The sequence below is a fragment of the Scyliorhinus torazame genome, chromosome 5 (assembly GCF_047496885.1).
Source record: "Scyliorhinus torazame isolate Kashiwa2021f chromosome 5, sScyTor2.1, whole genome shotgun sequence".
Lineage (NCBI taxonomy): Eukaryota > Metazoa > Chordata > Chondrichthyes > Carcharhiniformes > Scyliorhinidae > Scyliorhinus > Scyliorhinus torazame.
Window position 1 is genome coordinate 113,977,162 of NC_092711.1, and position 24,766 is coordinate 114,001,927.

At 49.9% G+C, this 24,766-nt stretch overlaps 1 gene segment (V, D, J or C); it reads left to right on the plus strand.

Moving 5' to 3' along the window:
- LOC140419469 (Ig heavy chain C region-like) lies at positions 1-24,396 on the plus strand. The segment is given in 5 exon segments: positions 1-71; positions 19,943-20,239; positions 20,436-20,741; positions 21,597-21,905; positions 23,960-24,396. Coding segments are annotated over 5 exon segments (1,323 nt in total).
- Positions 24,397-24,766: the final 370 nt, after the last annotated feature.

Sequence of the window (24,766 nt, forward strand, 5' to 3'; positions counted from 1 at the left end):
TACCCGGGTGGTGTAACATTGTGACTACTTCGACTACTGGGGACAAGGCACCATGGTGACGGTGACTGCAGGTAAGAACCGTGCAATTATTTAGCAACTGTTTTAATTGAGTCTTTGTTTTATTTATTTTTTCATTTTCAACTATGCATTCGTTCACTGAATTGTTGGTTTGCTGGATTCTGTATTGAGATTTTGTTGTAATGTTTTATGTGATTCTGCTGAAAAGGGGATCTTGACAAAGGGTTCTGCTGAGGGATTCAGTCGCTGGTTGTTGTGATTTGATGTTAATTTGCTGAGGATATTGTGTGGCCGGGTTACTTTAAATACCTACCGTCTGTTAAACGTTTTGGCGAATCTACAATGTTTTATCTCGGTGACATCTGGTGGCTGGAAGTTTTATCATTGACTGCACATGTGTTAGAAATCTTACCCAATATTAGCAAAATATGCTGAAGTTTCTGTATGAATTGATTTAAAATGTTCCTCTTACTCGCAATACTGATGATATTATTCTTCATTCACTTGATGACAGGCGGATTTGATGGTTTCTAGACAGAGATTTTCCTGAAGTGTTGTTTGATTCTGTTGAAAGTGTTTGTGTAACTGAGCTTCTTCTCCATGAAATGAGATTCAGCCCCTCAGTGATGTGACGTGGTGCAGGTTTGGTGGCTGAGGACACTGTGTTTGGATCACTTTGAACAAGTGAAATCTGTGAAATGGTTGGGGATTTCTGCATTGTTTAAGGTCGGTGATATTTTATGATTGAATAAAACAATTCACGCGTTTGAATCTGCTTGACGCATGATTGTAGGCAGGAGTTTAGAGCAAACTGGCTGGATTTTAGAGCATTTTAAAAAATGATAATGGCAGATTAAACGAAGACACGGTTTCAGACGCTCTTTTTGAACATAATTTGTTACTGTAATCGCAGCTTGGCTTTTCTGCAATGTTTAAACTCGGTGGCATCTGATTGATGGTTGCAGCTTTTACCAACTACTGCAAACTACGTTTCAAAATATGTTTGAAATACGGCCCAAAATGAATAAAATATGGTAGTTTCAATATTATTTTTGGACCTATCCGACCGCCTCATATTACTGTTATTCCATATATCTATTAATTCAATTGGTGGCGAGCTGGTTTGCTGGATTCGATACTGAGGTACTTTTGAAATATTAAGCTTGATTCTGTTGCACGTAGAATTGAGCTGCTTCTCCGTGAAACGTGTTTCAGTCCCTCAGTGATGAGGTTTGATGTGCTGAGAGGCTTGTGTGTCTGGGTGACTTTGGTTAAGTACAATTTGTGAAGCGGTTTGGCTTTCTGCGTTGTTTCTGCACTATTTGAACTCGGTAACATTGAGCGGTTACAGGTTTTGTGGTTAAATGTGAACAGTCTAAGTCTGCGTAATTTAAATCTGCTTGAAACACGAAAAACAGGCAGATTTCAGAAATGAAGAAATAAATTAAAGATATATTCAGGCTTTTGAAAAATCTTAACTGATGATTCCAGATTAAACTAAACTATCCCTTCATTCAGGACACAATTCGTTATTGTAACCTCACACTGCTTAATCAAAACATTCTAGAATTAGAGATTAAAGTTAGTATAATTAAAGAATTATAAACGGTAGTATAATTCTTTATTAACCAAATATGTTTTCACATTAATCATCAACCGCCTTTCAAAATTAGAATGACTGGAAAAGTTTCTAGGCTGGAAATATTTTGTGATTTTGGCTGAAACTGTTTTAGTAATAACATACTGATTCCACAGCAGTGTTCAGTTAACGCAAGAGATTTTGAATTATTTTTTAAATCCCTGATTATGTTTGCAGTTACTTAATTCGGAGTTTAACATTGTAGTTGGACAATTTGTGTATCCGGTTATTATATTCTTTCCGTGCAACATCAACAATATGATTACATAAATGTCATTTGTAGGTGGATAGTGAGAAAATTATCACTAATCTAATCATAAACAGTTTTCTGCGACCTGGAAGTCGCTGGCAGTGAAGGAATTGTTCATATGATTTTATTTGAATTGCAGGAATGTTCCGACTGCATGGTAAAAGCTTAAAATTCAGAGATTAATTTAATTACAAAAAGCGAATATTAACTTTGCAATAAATAATAACATCATGTCTCGAATAGCTGTGCTGTCCACAGGAGAGAATTACAGGGAAACAAAGTACAGAACAGAAGCATAGATTATATCTGAGCCCCATGCTTATTTCTATTAAATATTAAATTGGACAACAAAATCTCTACTTCATTTGTTCATTATGCCTCAGTTTATTAAAGCAGCAGAATGAATAGTTTTAACTGTATTTGCAATGATTAATTTTGATCTCCTTTCATTAGCAATAGTTTTAAAATATTTATTGCAGGGATTGTCTGAGTTGTTAAATCTAGAAAGCACTTTGATTGATCACAAACTGCCAGGCTAATTATTTATTTATATATATCGTTTATAAACTCAGGAGTCCCGCTTTAACAAACAGCTTTTTTGACTAAGCGACAGTGAAGGAACGGCAGTATAGTTTCAAGTCAGGATGGTGTGTGGCTTGGAAGGAAACATGCAGGTCGTGGTGTTCCCATGCACCTTCTGCCCTTGTCCTTCTATGTGGTAGAGGTTGCAGGGTTGGATGGTGCTTTCGATGGAGTCTTGGAGAGTTGCTGCAGTGCATCTTGTACATCATACACACTGCTGCCACTGTTTGTCGGTGATGGAGGGAGTGAATGTTTAAGGCGGCGAATGGGGCTATATTGGCAGGCCGCTGGACAGTGCAAAATTCCTTGAGATTTTTCGTGTTTCCATCATTTAGATAAATGGAAATTATTCAATGACAGACCTGACTTGTAGATGGTGAAATGTCTTTGGACGATACACACAGGATTCCCAGCCTCTGACGGGCTCTTGTAGCTACAACATTTATATCAACACTGGATTGATCCCTTCCGTGTGCACACTTGATGGAACAATGTAGAATATGTTTTATTTTATATCAAACCAGTATTGTACCCCTATCCTTGCAGCGGGAGATATGATATGTTGTGGGGAGGAGTGAGGATTTTACTCTATATCTTAACTTGGCCTGTGCCTGGCCTGAGGGTCTTTCCCCCATAGAGGTCAAGTAGATGAATAAACATCGACTGACGAGCTGAGTTATCGAGTCAGATATATGGAAATAAATTGTTCTAATGCTCGTGAAACGACGCACGTTAATTGATTTTAACAATATTTCTGAAAAATGCATTAATTTGAAATAATTAATTATATTAAAGCATTTTGAGTATCAGAAAATCATTGAATGTGAGTGACCTGAATTTGAGGACCATTTCAGAATAAACAGTATCAGGAAGTGAGAGTAACGCTCCAGAGGGCAGCGTCTGTTCTGATCTGACAGGAGGCTGCAAGAGGCTGCAAGTTATTTTGACAAATGAAATGGACAATGACGAGATACCCGCTGCAAATAACCATCAGAATAAACTAATGTCTGAAAATATTACTTTGTTTAATTCTAGTTTTAAAAATCACAGTCTAGGTAAACTGGGGTGACAGCCAATTGCCCGACTCAGTCACGATAGAAAGCACCAACTTAGTGGATGACATTTCTGTGAAAGATTGAAATGATTGTCCAACCAGTGGTCCTCGAGCCGGATTGCGCTCACTGAGTCACCCACACTCACTGTGAGAGTGGATGGGAGTGCGTGTGGAGTGTGAGGGCGAATGAGAATGTGGGGACTGGGAGTGAGCCAGACAGTCACAAACACACATTACACTCGCTCACACGCAAACACACACACGGTTGCACTTATATTCTTTCTCTCTCACACACTTCCCGTCTCTCACACAAGCTGACGCACTCGCGCTTTCACACACTACTCCTCTCACACACAAACAATTTATTACACACTCTCTGGTTCCCTCTCTCTCACACACTCTCAAAGCACAAACACATTCTCTTGTTCTCGCACACACTCTCACAAGCAAAACACTCTCACACGCTCAAACTCACACATTCTCTTACACTCACACACTGTCTTAAACTCACACACTCTCAAACAGACACACTCGCACACACTCACAAATACACATATTCGCACAAATATTTGTTTCTCTCACACACTCTTTCTCACACACACAATACCCCTCTCTCACAAATTCACTGTCAGGCAGACTCACTCTGTTCTCACACACACTCTCTCACATGCTGCCTCTCCCACATACACACTCATAGATAAACGCGCACAATTTCTCTCTCTTTCACGCACTCACTCTCCCAAACATTTTTCACGCGCACATCCTGTCTCTCGTACATACACTCTGGTACACACACTTTCTCTCTCACATTTCCTTTCACTCTTTCCACACACACTCTCACACACACTCACACACAAAGGGACTCTCTCACACACTTACTCTCTCGTATGCTCTTGCGCACACTCTCACACACACGTTCTCTCAAACAAAGGGACTCACACACACATAAACAGTATCTCTCTCACACGCTCTCACACATAATCTCTCTCACACATTCGCTATCACACATCTGTTCCCTTAAACACACTCTCATTCAGGCACACTCTATCTATCACCCTCACACACACACACACCCTCACTCTCACACACCCTCACTCTCACACACCCTCACTCACACCCTCAATCAGACACATCCTCACTGACACACACCCTCATTCACACACAGATACATCCTCACACTCACACACCCTCACTCACACACCCTCACTCACTCACACACCCTCACTCACTCACACACACTCATTCACTCTCACACACCCTCACTCACACACCCTCACTCACTCACACAGCCTCACTCACACACACACCCTCACTCTCACACACCCTCACTCACTCACACACCCTCAATCAGACACACCCTCACTGACACATACACTCATTCACACACAGATACATCCTCACTCACTCACACATCCTCACTCACTCACACACCCTCACTCACTCACACACAGCCTCATTCACTCTCACGCACCCTCACTCACACACCCTCACTCACACCCTCACTCACACACCGTCACACACACAGCCTCACTCACACACCCTCACTCACACAACCTCACTCTCACACCCTCATTTACACACCGACACTCACACCCTCTCACTCACACACCCTCACTCACACACCCTCACTCACACACCCTCACTCACACAACCTCACTCACACACCCTCACTCACACACCCTCACTCACACACTCTCACTTACACACCCTCACTCACACACCCTCACTCACTCACCCTCACTCACACACCCTCACTCACACACCCTCATACACCCTCACTCACACACCCTCACTCACACACCCTCACTCACACACCCTCATACACCCTCACTCACACCCCCTCACTCCCACACCCCCACTCACACACCCCCACTCACACACACTCACTCACACACCCTCACTCACACACCCTCACTCACACACCCACACTCACACACCCACACTCACACACCCTCATACACCCTCACTCACACAACCTCACTCACACACCCTCATTTACACACCCACACTCACACCCACTCACTCACACCCCCTCACTCACAAACCCTCACTCACACACCCTCACTCACACACCCTCACTCACACACCCTCACTCACACACCCTCACTCACACACTCTCACTCACACACCCTCACTCACACACCCTCACTCACTCACCCTCACTCACACACCCTCACTCACACACCCTCATACACCCTCACTCACACACCCTCACTCACACACCCTCACTCACACACCCTCATACACCCTCACTCACACACCCTCACTCACACACCCTCACTCCCACACCCTCACTCACACACCCTCACTCACACACCCTCACTCACACACCCTCACTCACACACACACACTCACACAACCTCATACACCCTCACTCACACACCCTCACTCACACACCCTCACTCACACACCCTCACTCACACACCCTCACTCACACACCCTCATAGACCCTCACTCACACACCCTCACTCACACACCCTCACTCACACACCCTCACTCACACACCCTCACTCATACACCCTCACTCACACAACCTCACGCACACACCGTCACTCACATACCCTCAGTCATACACCCTCACTCACTCACACACCCTCACTCACTCACACAGCTCACTCACACACTCTGACTCACACACCCTCACTCACTCACCCTCACACACACACCCTCACTCATACACCCTCACTCACACACCCTCACTCACACACCCTCACACACACACCCTCACACACACACCCTCACTCACACACCCTCACTCACACACCCTCACTCACACACACCCTCACTCACACACACCCTCACTCACACACACCCTCACACACCCTCACTCACACACCCTCACTCACACACCCTCACTCACACACCCTCACTCACACACCCTCACTCACACACACCCTCACACACCCTCACTCACACACCCTCACTCACACACCCTCACTCACACACACCCTCACTCACACACCCTCACTCACACACCCTCACTCACACACCCTCACTCACACACCCTCACTCACACACCCTCACTCACACACCCTCACTCACACACCCTCACTCACACACACCCTCACTCACACACACCCTCACTCACACACCCTCACTCACACACCCTCACTCACACACCCTCACACTCACACCCTCACTCACACACCCTCACTCACACACCCTCACTCACACACCCTCACTCACACCCCTCACTCACACCCCCTCACTCACACTCTCATTCACACACCCTCACTCTCACACCCTCACTCACACACCCTCACACACACACCCTCACTCACACACTCTCACTCACACACCCTCACTCACACACCCTCACTCACACACCCTCACTCACACACACCCTCACTCACACACCCTCACTCACACACACCCTCACTCACACACACCCTCACTCACACACCCTCACTCACACACCCTCACTCACACATCCTCACTCACACACCCTCACTCACACACCCTCACTCACACACCCTCAATTACACACCCTCACTCACACACCCTCACACTCACACCCTCACTCACACACCCTCACTCACACACACCCTCACTCACACACCCTCACTCACACACCCTCACTCACACACCCTCACTCACACACCCTCACTCACACACCCTCACTCACACACACCCTCACACACCCTCACTCACACACCCTCACTCACACACCCTCACTCACACACCTCACTCACACACCCTCACTCACACACACCCTCACACACCCTCACTCACACACCCTCACTCACACACCCTCACTCACACACCCTCACTCACACACCCTCACTCACACACCCTCACTCACACACCCTCACTCACACACCCTCACTCACACACACCCTCACTCACACACCCTCACTCACACACCCTCACTCACACACCCTCACTCACACACCCTCACACTCACACCCTCACTCACACACCCTCACTCACACACCCTCACTCACACACCCTCACTCACACCCCTCACTCACACCCCCTCACTCACACTCTCATTCACACACCCTCACTCTCACACCCTCACTCACACACCCTCACACACACACCCTCACTCACACACACCCTCACTCACACACCCTCACTCACACACACCCTCACTCACACACACCCTCACTCACACACACCCTCACTCACACACACCCTCACTCACACACACCCTCACTCACACACACCCTCACTCACACACACCCTCACTCACACACCCTCACTCACACATCCTCACTCACACACCCTCACTCACACACCCTTACTCACACACCCTCACTCACACACCCTCACTCACACACCCTCACACTCACACCCTCACTCACACACCCTCACTCACACACCCTCACTCACACACCCTCACTCACACACACTCACTCACACACACTCACTCACACACCCTCACTCACACACACTCACTCACACACCACTCACTCACACCACTCACTCACCCTCACTCACACACTCTCACTCACACACCCTCACTCACACTCCCTCACTCACTCACCCTCACTCACACACCCTCACTCACACACACTCACTCACTCACCCTCACCCACACACTCTCGCTCACACACCCTCACTCACACACACTCACTCACACACCCTCACTCACACACCCTCATCACACACCCTCATCACACACCCTCACTCACACACCCTTACACACACTCACTCACTCACACTCACTCACTCACACACCCTCACTCACACACCCTCACTCACACACACCCTCACTCACACACACCCTCACTCACACAACCTCACTCACACACCCTCACTCACACACCCTCACTCACACACCCTCACTCACACACCCTCACTCACACACCCTCACTCACACACCCTGACTCACACACCCTCCCTCACACACCCTCACTCACTCACCCTCACTCACACACCCTCACACACACACCCTAACTCACACAGCCTCACTCACACACCCTCACTCACACACCCTCACACACACTCCCTCACTCACTCACACACAGCCTCATTCACTCTCACACACCCTCACTCACACACCCTCACTCACTCACACAGCCTCACTCACTCACACACCCTCACTCTCACACACCCTCACTCACTCACACACCCTCAATCAGACACACCCTCACTGACACATACCCTCATTCACACACAGATACATCCTCACTCACTCACACATCCTCACTCACTCACACACCCTCACTCACTCACACACAGCCTCATTCACTCTCACGCACCCTCACTCACACACCCTCACTCACACACCCTCACTCACACAGCCTCACTCACACACCCTCACTCACTCACCCTTACTCACTCACCCTCACTCACACACACTCTCACTCACACACCCTCACTCACACACCCTCACTCACACACCCTCACTCACACACCCTCACTCACACACCCTCACTCACACACCCTCACTCACACCCCTCACTCACACCCCCTCACTCACACTCTCATTCACACACCCTCACTCTCACACCCTCACTCACACACCCTCACTCACACACCCTCACTCACACACCCTCACTCACACACCCTCACTCACACACACCCTCACTCACACACACCCTCACTCACACACACCCTCACTCACACACACCCTCACTCACACACACCCTCACTCACACACACCCTCACTCACACACCCTCACTCACACATCCTCACTCACACACCCTCACTCACACACCCTCACTCACACACCCTCACTCACACACCCTCACACTCACACCCTCACTCACACACCCTCACTCACACACACTCACTCACACACCCTCATTCACACACCCTCACTCACACACACTCACTCACACACCACTCACTCACACACCACTCACTCACTCACCCTCAGCCACACACTCTCACTCACACACCCTCACTCACACACCCTCACTCACTCACCCTCACTCACACACCCTCACTCACACACACTCACTCACTCACCCTCACCCACACACTCTCGCTCACACACCCTCACTCACACACACTCACTCACACACCCTCACTCACACACCCTCACTCACACACCCTTACTCACACACTCACTCACTCACACTCACTCACTCACACACCCTCACTCACACACCCTCACTCACACACACCCTCACTCACACACACCCTCACTCACACAACCTCACTCACACACCCTCACTCACACACCCTCACTCACACACCCTCACTCACACACCCTCACTCACACACCCTCACTCACACACCCTCACTCACACACCCTGACTCATACACCCTCCCTCACACACCCTCACTCACTCACCCTCACTCACACACCCTCACACACACACCCTAACTCACACAGCCTCACTCACACACCCTCACTCACACACCCTCACACACACACCCTCACTCACTCACACACAGCCTCATTCACTCTCACACACCCTCACTCACTCACACACCCTCACTCACTCACACAGCCTCACTCACTCACACACCCTCACTCTCACACACCCTCACTCACTCACACACCCTCAATCAGACACACCCTCACTGACACATACCCTCATTCACACACAGATACATCCTCACTCACTCACACATCCTCACTCACTCACACACCCTCACTCACTCACACACAGCCTCATTCACTCTCACGCACCCTCACTCACACACCCTCACTCACACCCTCACTCACACCCTCACTCACACACCCTCACTCACACAGCCTCACTCACACACCCTCACTCACTCACCCTCACTCACTCACCCTCACTCACACACACTCTCACTCACACACCCTCACTCACACACCCTCACTCACACACCCTCACTCACACACCCTCACTCACACACCCTCACTCAAATAACCTCACTCATACACCCTCATTTACACACCCACACTCACACACCCTCACTCACACACCCTCCCTCACACACCCTCGCTCACACACCCTCGCTCACACACCCTCACTCACACACCCTCACTCACACACCCTCACTCACACAATCTCACTCACACACCCTCACTCACACACACCCTCACTCACACACCCTCACTCACACACCCTCACTCACACACCCTCACTCACACACCCTCACTCACACACCCTCACTCACACACCCTCACTCACTCACCCTCACTCACACACCCTCACTCACACACCCTCACTCACACACACCCTCACTCACACACCCTCACTCACACACCCTCACTCACACACACCCTCACTCACACACTCTCACTCACACACCCTCACTCACACACCCTCACTCACACACCCTCACTCACACACCCTCACTCACACACCCTCACTCACACACACCCTCACTCACACACCCTCTCTCACACACCCTCACTCACACACCCTCACTCACACACTCTCACTCACACACCCTCACTCACACACCCTCACACACACACCCTCACTCACACACCCTCACTCACACACCCTCACTAACCCACCCTCACTCACACACCCTCACTCACATACCCTCACTCACACACACTCACACGCACTCCCTCATTCACACAGCCTCACTCACACACTCACTCACACACCCTCACTCACTCACACACTCTCACTCACACACCCTCACTCACACACGCTCACTCACACACCATCACTCACACATACCCTCACTCACACACCCTCACTCACACACCCTCTCACACATACCCTCACTCAAACACCCTCTCACACATACCCTCACTCACACACCCTCACTCACACACACTCACTCACACACCCTCTCACACATACCCTCACTCACACACCCTCACTCACACACCCTCACTCACACACCCTCACTCACACACCCTCACTCACACACCCTCACTCACACACCCTCGCTCACACACCCTCACTCACACACAGTCACTCACACACCCTCACTCACACTCCCTCACTCACACAACTCACTCACACACCCTCACTCACACACCCTCACTCACACACACCCTCACTCACACACACCCTCACTCACACAACCTCACTCACACACCCTCACTCACACACCCTCACTCACACACCCTCACTCACACACCCTCACTCACACACCCTCACTCACACACCCTCACTCACACACCCTCACTCACACACCCTCACTCACACACCCTCACTCACACACCCTCACTCACTCACCCTCACTCACACACCCTCACACACACACGCTAACTCACACAGCCTCACTCACACACCCTCACTCACACACCCTCACACACACACCCTCATTCACTCTCACACACCCTCACTCACTCACACACCCTCACTCACTCACACAGCCTCACTCACTCACACACCCTCACTCTCACACACCCTCACTCACTCACACACCCTCAATCAGACACACCCTCACTGACACATACCCTCATTCACACACAGATACATCCTCACTCACTCACACATCCTCACTCACTCACACACCCTCACTCACTCACACACAGCCTCATTCACTCTCACGCACCCTCACTCACACACCCTCACTCACACCCTCACTCACACCCTCACTCACACACCCTCACTCACACAGCCTCACTCACACACCCTCACTCACTCACCCTCACTCACTCACCCTCACTCACACACACTCTCACTCACACACCCTCACTCACACACCCTCACTCACACACCCTCACTCACACACCCTCACTCACACACCCTCACTCAAATAACCTCACTCACACACCCTCATTTACACACCCACACTCACACACCCTCACTCACACACCCTCACTCACACACCCTCACTCAGACACCCTCACTCACACACACCCTCACTCACACACACCCTCACTCACACACCCTCACTCACACACCCTCACTCACACACCCTCACTCACACACCCTCACTCACACATCCTCACTAACACACCCTCACTCACACACTCTCACTCACACACCCTCACTCACACACCCTCACTCACTCACCCTCACTCACACACCCTCACTCACACACCCTCACACACCCTCGCTCACACACCCTCGCTCACACACCCTCACTCACACACCCTCACTCACACACCCTCACTCACACACCCTCACTCACACACCCTCACTCACACACACCCTCACTCACACACACCCTCACTCACACACCCTCACTCACACACCCTCACTCACACACCCTCACTCACACACCCTCACTCACACACCCTCACTCACTCACCCTCACTCACACACCCTCACTCACACACCCTCACTCACACACACCCTCACTCACACACCCTCACTCACACACCCTCACTCACACACACCCTCACTCACACACTCTCACTCACACACCCTCACTCACACACCCTCACTCACACACCCTCACTCACACACCCTCACTCACACACACCCTCACTCACACACCCTCTCTCACACACCCTCACTCTCACACCCTCACTCACACACTCTCACTCACACACCCTCACTCACACACCCTCACTCACACACCCTCACTCACACACCCTCACTAACCCACCCTCACTCACACACCCTCACTCACATACCCTCACTCACACACACTCACACGCACTCCCTCATTCACACAGCCTCACTCACACACTCACTCACACACCCTCACTCACTCACACACTCTCACTCACACACCCTCACTCACACACGCTCACTCACACACCATCACTCACACATACCCTCACTCACACACCCTCACTCACACACCCTCTCACACATACCCTCACTCAAACACCCTCTCACACATACCCTCACTCACACACCCTCACTCACACACACTCACTCACACACCCTCTCACACATACCCTCACTCACACACCCTCACTCACACACCCTCACTCACACACCCTCACTCACACACCCTCACTCACACAGCTCACTCACACACCCTCGCTCACACACCCTCACTCACACACAGTCACTCACACACCCTCACTCACACTCCCTCACTCACACAACTCACTCACACACCCTCACTCACACACCCTCACTCACATACCCTCACTCACATACCCTCACTCACACACCCTCACTCACACACCCTCACTCACACACCCTCACTCACACACCCTCACTCACTCACCCTCACTCTCACACCCTCACTCTGACACCCTCACTCACACACCCTCACTCACACACCCTCACTCACACACCCTCACTCACACACCCTCACTCACACACCCTCACTCACACACCCTCACTCACTCACCCTCACTCACACACCCTCACTCACACACCCTCACTCACACACCCTCACTCACACACCCTCACTCACACACCCTCACTCACACACACTCACTTACACATCATCACTCCCTCACCCTCACTCACACACCCTCACTCACACACCCTCACTCACACACCCTCACTCACACACCCTCACTCACACACCCTCACTCACACACCCTCACTCACACACCCTCACTCACACACCCTCACTCACACAGCCTCACTCACACAGCCTCACTCACACAGCCTCACTCACACACACCCTCACTCACACACCCTCTCACACACACCCTCACTCACACTCTCACTCACACACCCTCACTCTCACACCCTCACTCACACACCCTCGCTCACACACCCTCCCTCACACATCCTCACTCACACACCCTCACACACCCTCACTCACACACCCTCACTCACACACCCTCACTCACACACCCTCACTCACACACCCTCACTCACACACCCTCACTCACACACCCTCACTCACACAACCTCACTCACACACCCTCACTCACACACCCTCACTGACACACCCTCACTCACACACCCTCACTCGCACACCCTCACACGCACACCCTCACTCACACAACCTCACTCACACACCCTCACTCACACACCCTCACTCACACGCCCTCACTCACACGCCCCCTCACTCACACACCCTCACTCACACACCATCACTCACACTCACTCACTCACACACCCTCACACACACACCCTCACACACACACCCTCACTCACACACCCTCACTCACACACCATCACTCACACACCATCACTCACACACCCTCACTCACACACCCTCACTCACACACCCTCACTCACACACCCTCACTCACACACCCTCACTCACACACCCTCACTCACACGCCCTCACTCACACGCCCTCACTCACACACCCTCACTCACACACCCTCATTCACACACCCTCACTCACACACCCTCACTCACACACCCTCACTCACACACCCTCACTCACACACCCTCACTCACACACCATCACTCACACACCTCCACTCACACACCCTCACTCACACACACTCACACACACACCCTCACTCACACACTCTCACTCGCACACTCTCACTCACACACCCTCACTCACACACCCTCGCTCACACACTCACTCACACACCCTCACTCACTCACACACTCTCACTCACACACCCTCACTCACACACCCTCTCACACATACCCTCACTCACACACCCTCTCACACATGCCCTCACTCACACACCCTCACTCACACACACTCACTCACACACCCTCTTACACATACCCTCACTCACACACCCTCACTCACACACCCTCACTCACACACCCTCACTCACACACCCTCACTCACACACCCTCACTCACACACCCTCACTCACACAGCTCACTCACACACCCTCACTCACACACCCTCACAAACACACCCTCACTCACACACCCTCACTCACACAGCTCACTCACACACCCTCACTCACACACCCTCACAAACACACCCTCACTCACACACCCTCACTCACACAGCTCACTCACACACCCTCACTCACACACCCTCACTCACACACCCTCACTCACACACCCTCACTCACACAGCTCACTCACACACCCTCACTCACACACCCTCACTCACACACCCTCACTCACACACCCTCACTCACACACCCTCACTCATACACCCTCACTCACACACCCTCACACACACACCCTCACTCACACACCCTCACTAACCCACCCTCACTCACACACCCTCACTCACATACCCTCACTCACACACACTCACACGCACTCCCTCATTCACACAGCCTCACTCACACACTCACTCACACACCCTCACTCACTCACACACTCTCACTCACACACCCTCACTCACACACGCTCACTCACACACCATTACTCACACATACCCTCACTCACACACCCTCACTCACACACCCTCTCACACATACCCTCACTCAAACACCCTCTCACACATACCCTCACTCACACACCCTCACTCACACACACTCACTCACACACCCTCTCACACATACCCTCACTCACACACCCTCACTCACACACCCTCACTCACACACCCTCACTCACACACCCTCACTCACACACCCTCACTCACACAGCTCACTCACACACCCTCACTCACACTCCCTCACTCACACAACTCACTCACACACCCTCACTCACACACCCTCACTCACATACCCTCACTCACATACCCTCACTCACACACCCTCACTCACACACCCTCACTCACACACCCTCACTCACACACCCTCACTCACACACCCTCACTCACTCACCCTCACTCTCACACCCTCACTCTCACACCCTCACTCTGACACCCTCACTCACACACCCTCACTCACACACCCTCACTCACACACCCTCACTCACACACCCTCACTCACACACCCTCACTCACACACCCTCACTCACTCACCCTCACTCACACACCCTCACTCACACACCCTCACTCACACACCCTCACTCACACACCCTCACTCACACACCCTCACTCACACACACTCACTTACACATCATCACTCCCTCACCCTCACTCACTCACCCTCACTCACACACCCTCACTCACACACCCTCACTCACACACCCTCACTCACACACCCTCACTCACACACCCTCACTCACACACCCTCACTCACACAGCCTCACTCACACAGCCTCACTCACACACCCTCACTCACACAGCCTCACTCACACACACCCTCACTCACACACCCTCTCACACACACCCTCACTCACACTCTCACTCACACACCCTCACTCTCACACCCTCACTCACACACCCTCGCTCACACACCCTCCCTCACACATCCTCACTCACACACCCTCACTCACACACCCTCACTCACACACCCTCACTCACACACCCTCACTCACACACCCTCACTCACACACCCTCACTCACACACCCTCACTCACACACCCTCACTCACACAACCTCACTCACACACCCTCACTCACACACCCTCACTGACACACCCTCACTCACACACCCTCACTCACACACCCTCACACGCACACCCTCACTCACACAACCTCACTCACACACCCTCACTCACACACCCTCACTCACACACCCTCACTCACACGCCCTCACTCACACGCCCCCTCAGTCACACACCCTCACTCACACACCATCACTCACACTCACTCACTCACACACCCTCACACACACACCCTCACTCACACACCCTCACTCACACACCATCACTCACACACCATCACTCACACACCCTCACTCACACACCATCACTCACACACCCTCACTCACACACCCTCACTCACACACCCTCACTCACACACCCTCACTCACACACCCTCACTCACACACCCTCACTCACACACCCTCATTCACACACCCTCATTCACACACCCTCATTCACACACCCTCACTCACACACCCTCACTCACACACCCTCACTCACACACCCTCACTCACACACCCTCACTCACACACCATCACTCACACACCCTCACTCACACACCTCCACTCACACACCCTCACTCACACACACTCACACACACACACTCACACACACACCCTCACTCACACACTCTCACTCGCACACTCTCACTCACACACCCTCACTCACACACCCTCGCTCACACACTCACTCACACACCCTCACTCACTCACACACTCTCACTCACACACCCTCACTCACACACCCTCTCACACATACCCTCAGTCACACACCCTCTCACACATGCCCTCACTCACACACCCTCACTCACACACACTCACTCACACACCCTCTCACACATACCCTCACTCACACACCCTCACTCACACACCCTCACTCACACACCCTCACTCACACACCCTCACTCACACACCCTCACTCACACACCCTCACTCACACACCCTCACTCACACACCCTCACTCACACAGCTCACTCACACACCCTCACTCACACACCCTCACAAACACACCCTCACTCACACACCCTCACTCACACAGCTCACTCACACACCCTCACTCACACACCCTCACAAACACACCCTCACTCACACACCCTCACTCACACAGCTCACTCACACACCCTCACTCACACACCCTCACTCACACACCCTCACTCACACACCCTCACTCACACAGCTCACTCACACACCCTCACTCACACACCCTCACAAACACACCCTCACTCACACACCCTCACTCACACAGCTCATTCACTGACCCTCACTCACACACCCTCTCACTGGATTGTGACGTACACAGCTCAGTTAGCTGGATTGTGACGTACACAGCTCAGTTAGCTGGATTGTGACGTACACATCTCAGTTCGCTGGATTGAGACGTACACAGCTCAGTTAGCTGGATTGTGATGTACTCAGCTCAGATAGCTGGATTGTGACGTACACAACTCAGTGAGCTGGACTGTGACGTACACAGTTCAGTTAGCTAGATTGTGACGTACACAGCTCAGTTGGCTGGATTGTGACGTACACAGCTCAGTTAGCTGGATTGTGACGTACACAGCTCAGTTAGCTGAATTGTGACGTACACAGCTCAGTGAGCTGGATTGTGATGTACACAGCTCAGTGAGCTAGATTGTGACGAACACAGCTCAGTTAGCTGGATTGTGACGTACACAGCTCAGTGAGCTGGATTGTGATGTACACAGCTCAGTGAGCTGGATTGTGATGTACACAGCTCAGTGAGCTAGATTGTGACGAACACAGCTCAGTTAGCTGGATTGTGACGTACACAGCTCAGTTAGCTGGATTGTGACGTACACAGCTCAGTTAGCTGAATTGTGACGTACACAGCTCAATTAGCTGGATTGTGATGTCCACAGCTCAGTTAGCTGGATTGTGACGTACACAGCTCAGCTAGCTGGATTGTGATGTCCACAGCTCAGTTAGCTGGATTGTGACGTACACAGCTCAGTTAGCTGGAGTGTGACGTACACAGCTCAGCTAGCTGGATTGTGATGTCCACAGCTCGGTGAGCTGCATTGTGACGTACACAGCTCAGTTTGCTGAATTGTGAGGTACACAGCTCAGTTAGCTGGATTCTGATGTCCACAGCCCAGTTAGCTGGATTGTGACGTACACTGCTCAGTTAGCTGGATTGTGACGTACACAGCTCAGTTAGTTGGATTGTGACGTACACAGCTCAGTTCCCTGGATTGTGACGTACACAGCTCAGTTAGCTGGATTGTGACGTACACAGCTCAGTTCGCTGAATTGTGAGGTACACAGCTCAGTTAGCTGGATTGTGACATACACAGCCCAGTTAGCTGGATTGTGACGTACACAGCTCAGTTAGCTGGATTGTGACGTACACAGCTCAGTGAGCTGCATTGTGACGTACACAGCTCAGTTAGCTGGATTGTGACGTACACAGCTCAGTTCGCTGAATTGTGAGGTACACAGCTCAGTTTGCTGAATTGTGAGGTACACAGCTCAGTTAGCTGGATTGTGATGTCCACAGCCCAGTTAGCTGGATTGTGACGTACACAGCTCAGTTAGCTGGATTGTGACGTACACAGCTCAGTTCGCTGAATTGTGAGGTACACAGCTCAGTTAGCTGGATTGTGACATACACAGCCCAGTTAGCTGGATTGTGACGTACACAGCTCAGTTAGCTGGATTGTGACGTACACAGCTCAGTGAGCTGGATTGTGACGTACACAGCTCAGTTCGCTGAATTGTGAGGTACACAGCTCAGTTAGCTGGATTGTGACGTACACAGCTCAGCTAGCTGGATTGTGACGTACACGGCTCAGTTAGCTGGATTGTGACGTACACAGCTCAGTTAGCTGGGCGGCTGGTTCGTGATGGAAAGCGACCCCAACAGCGCGGGTTCAATTGCTGTATCGGCTGAGGTCCTCATGAAGACCACCATTCTCAAACTTGCCCCTCATCTGAGATGTGCTGACCCTCAGGTCAAATCACCACAAGTCAGCTCTGAAAAGGAGAGCAGTCTCTGTGATTATGGCGACATTTACATTTTATTTTACATGATGGCTGAAATAATGGGGAAAACCCTCTGCTCCTCTCATTCAATTCAATGAAAGTTACATCATTCAGGTGGCATCAAAATGCTATTTTTTGTCATGTGATAGAGATGGAGAGAGAGATGTGAGTTTCTAATGAGGGGCCATAGAGATGGTGATCCCCAAATGATAGACGCTGAAATGTGGATGTAACGTTTAATGAGAAAATATTCGGATAAATGCATGGTCACATTTTGAAGTGCTTGTTAACTTATAAATCACAAATAACAGAGTCTAACTTGTTGAATGGAACATTCTCCCCCAGCGACACCGTCTCCGCCCATTCTCTACAGCCTGGTCTCCTGTCAGCCACACAACAGCGACGGCTCCATGACCTTCGGCTGTTTGGCGATGGACTACTCCCCAGAAATCACCAGCCTTACCTGGAAGAAAGATGGGCAGCTGATCACCACTGGAGTTAAGAAATACCCGTCAGTGAGAAACAAGAAGGGAACCTACACCCTGAGCAGTCAGCTAACCATCACCGAGTCAGAGGGGGGATGCAGCGAAATCAGCTGTGAGGTTCGACACAGCGGCTCAGACAAGAGCATTGGAATGGAATGTAAGTGTTGTGGAATCTGTGAGAAACAGACGCTTTGATTACTTTATATACATCTTTGGTCATAACACATTTATGGTTCTCTGCATAGTTCTGATTCCTGCGAGAAATAGTGACCACAGAGAAACTGTTAAAATACAATTAGTAATTTTATTGATTACATCTTCTTCAAGAAATGTCTAACTTGTGTTTCTTGAAGGCGGAGTCAACACTCCAAATGTTCTCCTCACCGTGAGTTCCAATGAAGAAATCTCAAGCAAGAAATTTGCAACCATGGTCTGTTCAATCAACGATTTCCATCCAAAGTCAATGACGGTGAAGTGGCTGAAGAATGGACAAGCCATGGGTTCAGGATTTGTCACCTCGCCCCCCTGTGAAGTGAACGGGAACTTCTCGGCGAGCAGTCGGCTGACAGTCTCCGCTGGGGAATGGTTCAGCAAAGCGGTCTATACCTGCCAGGTCACTCATCAAGAGGTCACACAAAGTCAAAATATCACTGCGTCTGGTAAGAGACACAAACAGAGGAAACAATAAATCATCCTGCACTCTGATGTTAATCCAAATCAGGAATTTACTGAAGTTAGTGTAAAGCACAGAATAACTTCTAATTTACTGCCATGTAGTTTGTGTTTCATTCTGATGTAAGAGCTGCATGAGGGTTGCTTATCATTCACGATTTTATGAATATAGAAATAAATGTATCCCTATAATTTGAAGTAATTTAGTGAGTGAGGTGGATGAATGAAATGAAAATCGCTTATTGTCACAAGTAGGCTTCAAATGAAGTTACTGTGAAAAGCCCTTGGTCGCCACATTCCGGCGCCTGTTCAGGGAGGCTGGTATGGGAATTGGACCCGCGCTGGTGGCCTGCCTTGATCTGCTTTAAAAGCCAGCGATTTAGCCCCGCGCTAAACCAGCCCCTGGTGGACTTGATACCAGCTTTATCCTGAGACGGCTGATTATATTTGAGAGTCAGTGGGTGTCTCAAACACTTAACTGATAACAGCTCCGGGGGAAAGCGTTGGAAAGTTCATCCAATCTATTTATGGATCAGCCTCCAGTGCTTCGTTCCTGAGATCAGGAATGGAATACTTATATTGGGAATGCTGAAATACTGATTCGTTAGAACGATATCGGGGCTGACTGTATTTCACAATGAGAATAGTTTTCACAAACCAAACTGATTTTCCATTGCGTATAGAAGATTAAAGGCGGTCTTTAGAGGTTGATGTTTCGAAGTTGATTATTTAGAGGTTGATGTTTCGAAGTTGATTCATTCCCATTTAGAGTTCAGGCTGAATCCTGCTGTCCTGATTCTGAAGATCAAACTTGGGTTGATTTCCACTTTTTTCATTCGCAGATCCTTCCCTTTGCACTGATGCCTCAGTAACAATACTGCCGCCACAAATAGAACAGGTCTTACTGGAGGCGACTGTAACCTTAACCTGCGTCATTTCGAATGCTCCTTATGGAGTCAACGTGTCCTGGAGTGAAGCGAAGAAGCCGCTGAAATCAGAGATTGCCGAGCAGCCTGGGGCAGATACTGAGAGCGTGGTCAGCAAATTAAACATCTCGACACAAGCCTGGCTGAGTGGGGCTGTGTTTGACTGTGTGGCGAGCCATCAGGACCTGCCAACTCCTTTAAGAATTTCAATCCACAAAAAAATAGGTGAGCGGTGAGACTGAAGCAGTAAGTGAGTCATTGTGTCTATTTCTAGTGTCAGTGCAGCGGTCAGTATTTAGCATTCAGGGTATTTATGGTCCATTCTGATTGGTAATTCCACTAACTAAATACTCTGGGCGTTTAGAGTTTAAGGGGGAAATTGATATGCAGATGAATGAACAATGAAACCCAACAGTGATATTGGGTTTAGATGGAGCGAGACCATAGACCACAAGACTTAGGAACAGACGTTGGCCATTGGGCCCATCAACACCGGTCCAGCCTGCAGTGAGGCCATGACTGATCTGATGTGATAATCTTAAACTCCTCTTTGCCGACTTATCCCCATATCTCTTGACGCATTCACAGATTTAAAGTATGTCTCCCTCAACCTTGAACATACTGAACAACCCAGAATCTACAGCCCCCCGGGTTAAATAATTCCACAGCTTCCCTACTCTCTGAGAGAGGAAATTCCACCTCATCTCTGTCTGAAATGGGCGAACCCTCACTTTGTGATCATGCACGCTGGTCCTAGACGCTCCCACACGGGAAAACAACCCCTCAGCATCTATCCTAAGGAGCTCCCTGAGAATCTTTCATGTCTCAATTAGGTGGCCTTCATTCCTCTAAACTCCAATAAGTACAGCCCAGCCTACTTAACCTCAGCTCATCAGAAAATCCCTCCATACTCGGGATCAACCTCGTGAACCTTCTCTGGACTGCCTTCAAAACCAATCTGTCTTCCTTAGATAAGGGCGCCGAGACTGTTCAAAGTATACCAGGTGCAGTCTAACTAATGCCTTGTATAGTTTTAGCCAGACTTCCCCATGTTTATAGTTTCATAGAATTTACAGTGCAGAAGGAGGCCATTCGGCCCATCGAGTCCACACCGGCTCTTGGAAAGAGCACCCTACCCAAGGTCAACACCTCCACCCTATCCCCATAACCCAGTAACCCCACCCAACACTAAGGGCAATTTTGGACACTAAGGGCAATTTATCATGGCCAATCCACCTAACCTGCACATCTTTGGACTGTGGGAGGAAACCGGAGCACCCGGAGGAAACCCACGCACACACGGGGAGGATGTGCAGACTCCGCACAGACAGTGACCCAAGCCGGAATCGAACCTGGGACCCTGGAGCTGTGAAGCAATTGTGCTAACCACCATGCTACCGTGCTGCCCCTAATTCTATTATATTCTATTCCCTTTGAAATAAATGTCAACATTCAATTTGTCTCCATATGACCTGCAGAACTTGCTTTGTGTGGTTTTTGCACGAGGACCCCCAATTCCCCCGTTACTTCAGCTTACTCCATCTGAATAATATTCCGTTATGTACTTCCTCCTACCAAAGTGTCTAACCTCACATTCTCTGTCCCTCTGTGTATTTTCTGTGATCCTCACCACTTGCCTTTCTACCTATTTTTTGTCATCTGCAAACGTGGGAATAGAACATTCATTTATTAAACACAGTTTTGAAATTCATGTATATTACATCTACTGGCTCCCCTCTCGCCTTCTCGTTATCACCTCAAATAAGGGCAATAAATTTGTCAGGCATGATTTACCCTTCAAGAGGCCGCGCTGACTGTTGATTATATTGAGTATTTCTAAATGCTCAGCGATTGGATCCGTTATAATGGACTCGAACCGTTTCCCACTGACAGATGTTAAGGTCACTGGCCTATCGTTACCTGTTTTTGACACCCTCCCCTTTTGAATAAGGGTGTTACATTGGCAGTTTTCCAATCCTCTTGGGGTAAGGTGGGCGGAGCCTGGTGTGGAGTTTATACACCAGCACAGAACAGGCGGGCCGAATGGCCTGTTTCCCTGCTGTACACTTTCTGAAACTTTCGAATCCAACATCCATAAATTCTCAGGGTAAAGGCTTGTGTCCACCTCAGCTCCGAGCTGGGAAACCGGACAGATCCCAAAGTGGGAAATGGAAACCTTTAAAATCCAACACAAAACACATTTCTCTCACATCTAACCCGCGGTTCCATTGTCTCCAGAATTCCCCATTTTATTGACATTTATTGTACATTTTCCGCAGATCCCAATCCGCGGGAACCGTCCGTCTCTGTCCTCCTGCCCTCGGCTGAAGACGTCTCCGCTCAGAGATTCGTCTCCCTCAGCTGCTTAGTGAGAGGTTTCTCCCCCCGAGAGATCTTCGTCAAGTGGACCGTCAATGACAAGCCGGTGAATCCCGGGAACTACAAGAACACCGAGGTGATGGCGGAGAACGGCAATAGCTCCTTCTTCATGTACAGCCTGTTATCCATTGCAGCGGAGGAGTGGGCCAGCGGCGCTTCTTACTCCTGTGTGGTGGGACATGAAGCCATCCCCTTGAAGATCATCAACAGAACGGTTGATAAATCCAGCGGTAAACCCAGTTTTGTGAACATTTCCCTCGCTCTGATGGACACCGTTAATTCATGTCAATGAGAATCTATCAGTTGCATTTCGAACTAAATAAAAAAATTAAAAAGGTTTTTTTCCTCCAATTGTGATTTAAATGTACAGCCGCTTAATTAATGGAGCTTCCACTTTGCTGATATTAGATCTGTTCAATGAGACCCGGATTTCTACAGGTCTCAGCCCCAGGTCTCATACAACCAGAGCTCCCAGCTCAGATACACCCTGGGTTGGAGACAGAGTAAAATTCATTAATTGCAGGATTCACAAAATATATTCATTGACTTTCTTCCCGCTGAGGAGAAATCGGACACTTTCCCATTTCAGACAGACAAACACATCACATTTAGATCACGGTGTTCCTGCTGCTCCCATTGCCCATCCCTTTAAAATTGATGTCAGCTTAAAATTGCTGCATCACACCCACTGGGAACTAAATTGAGAA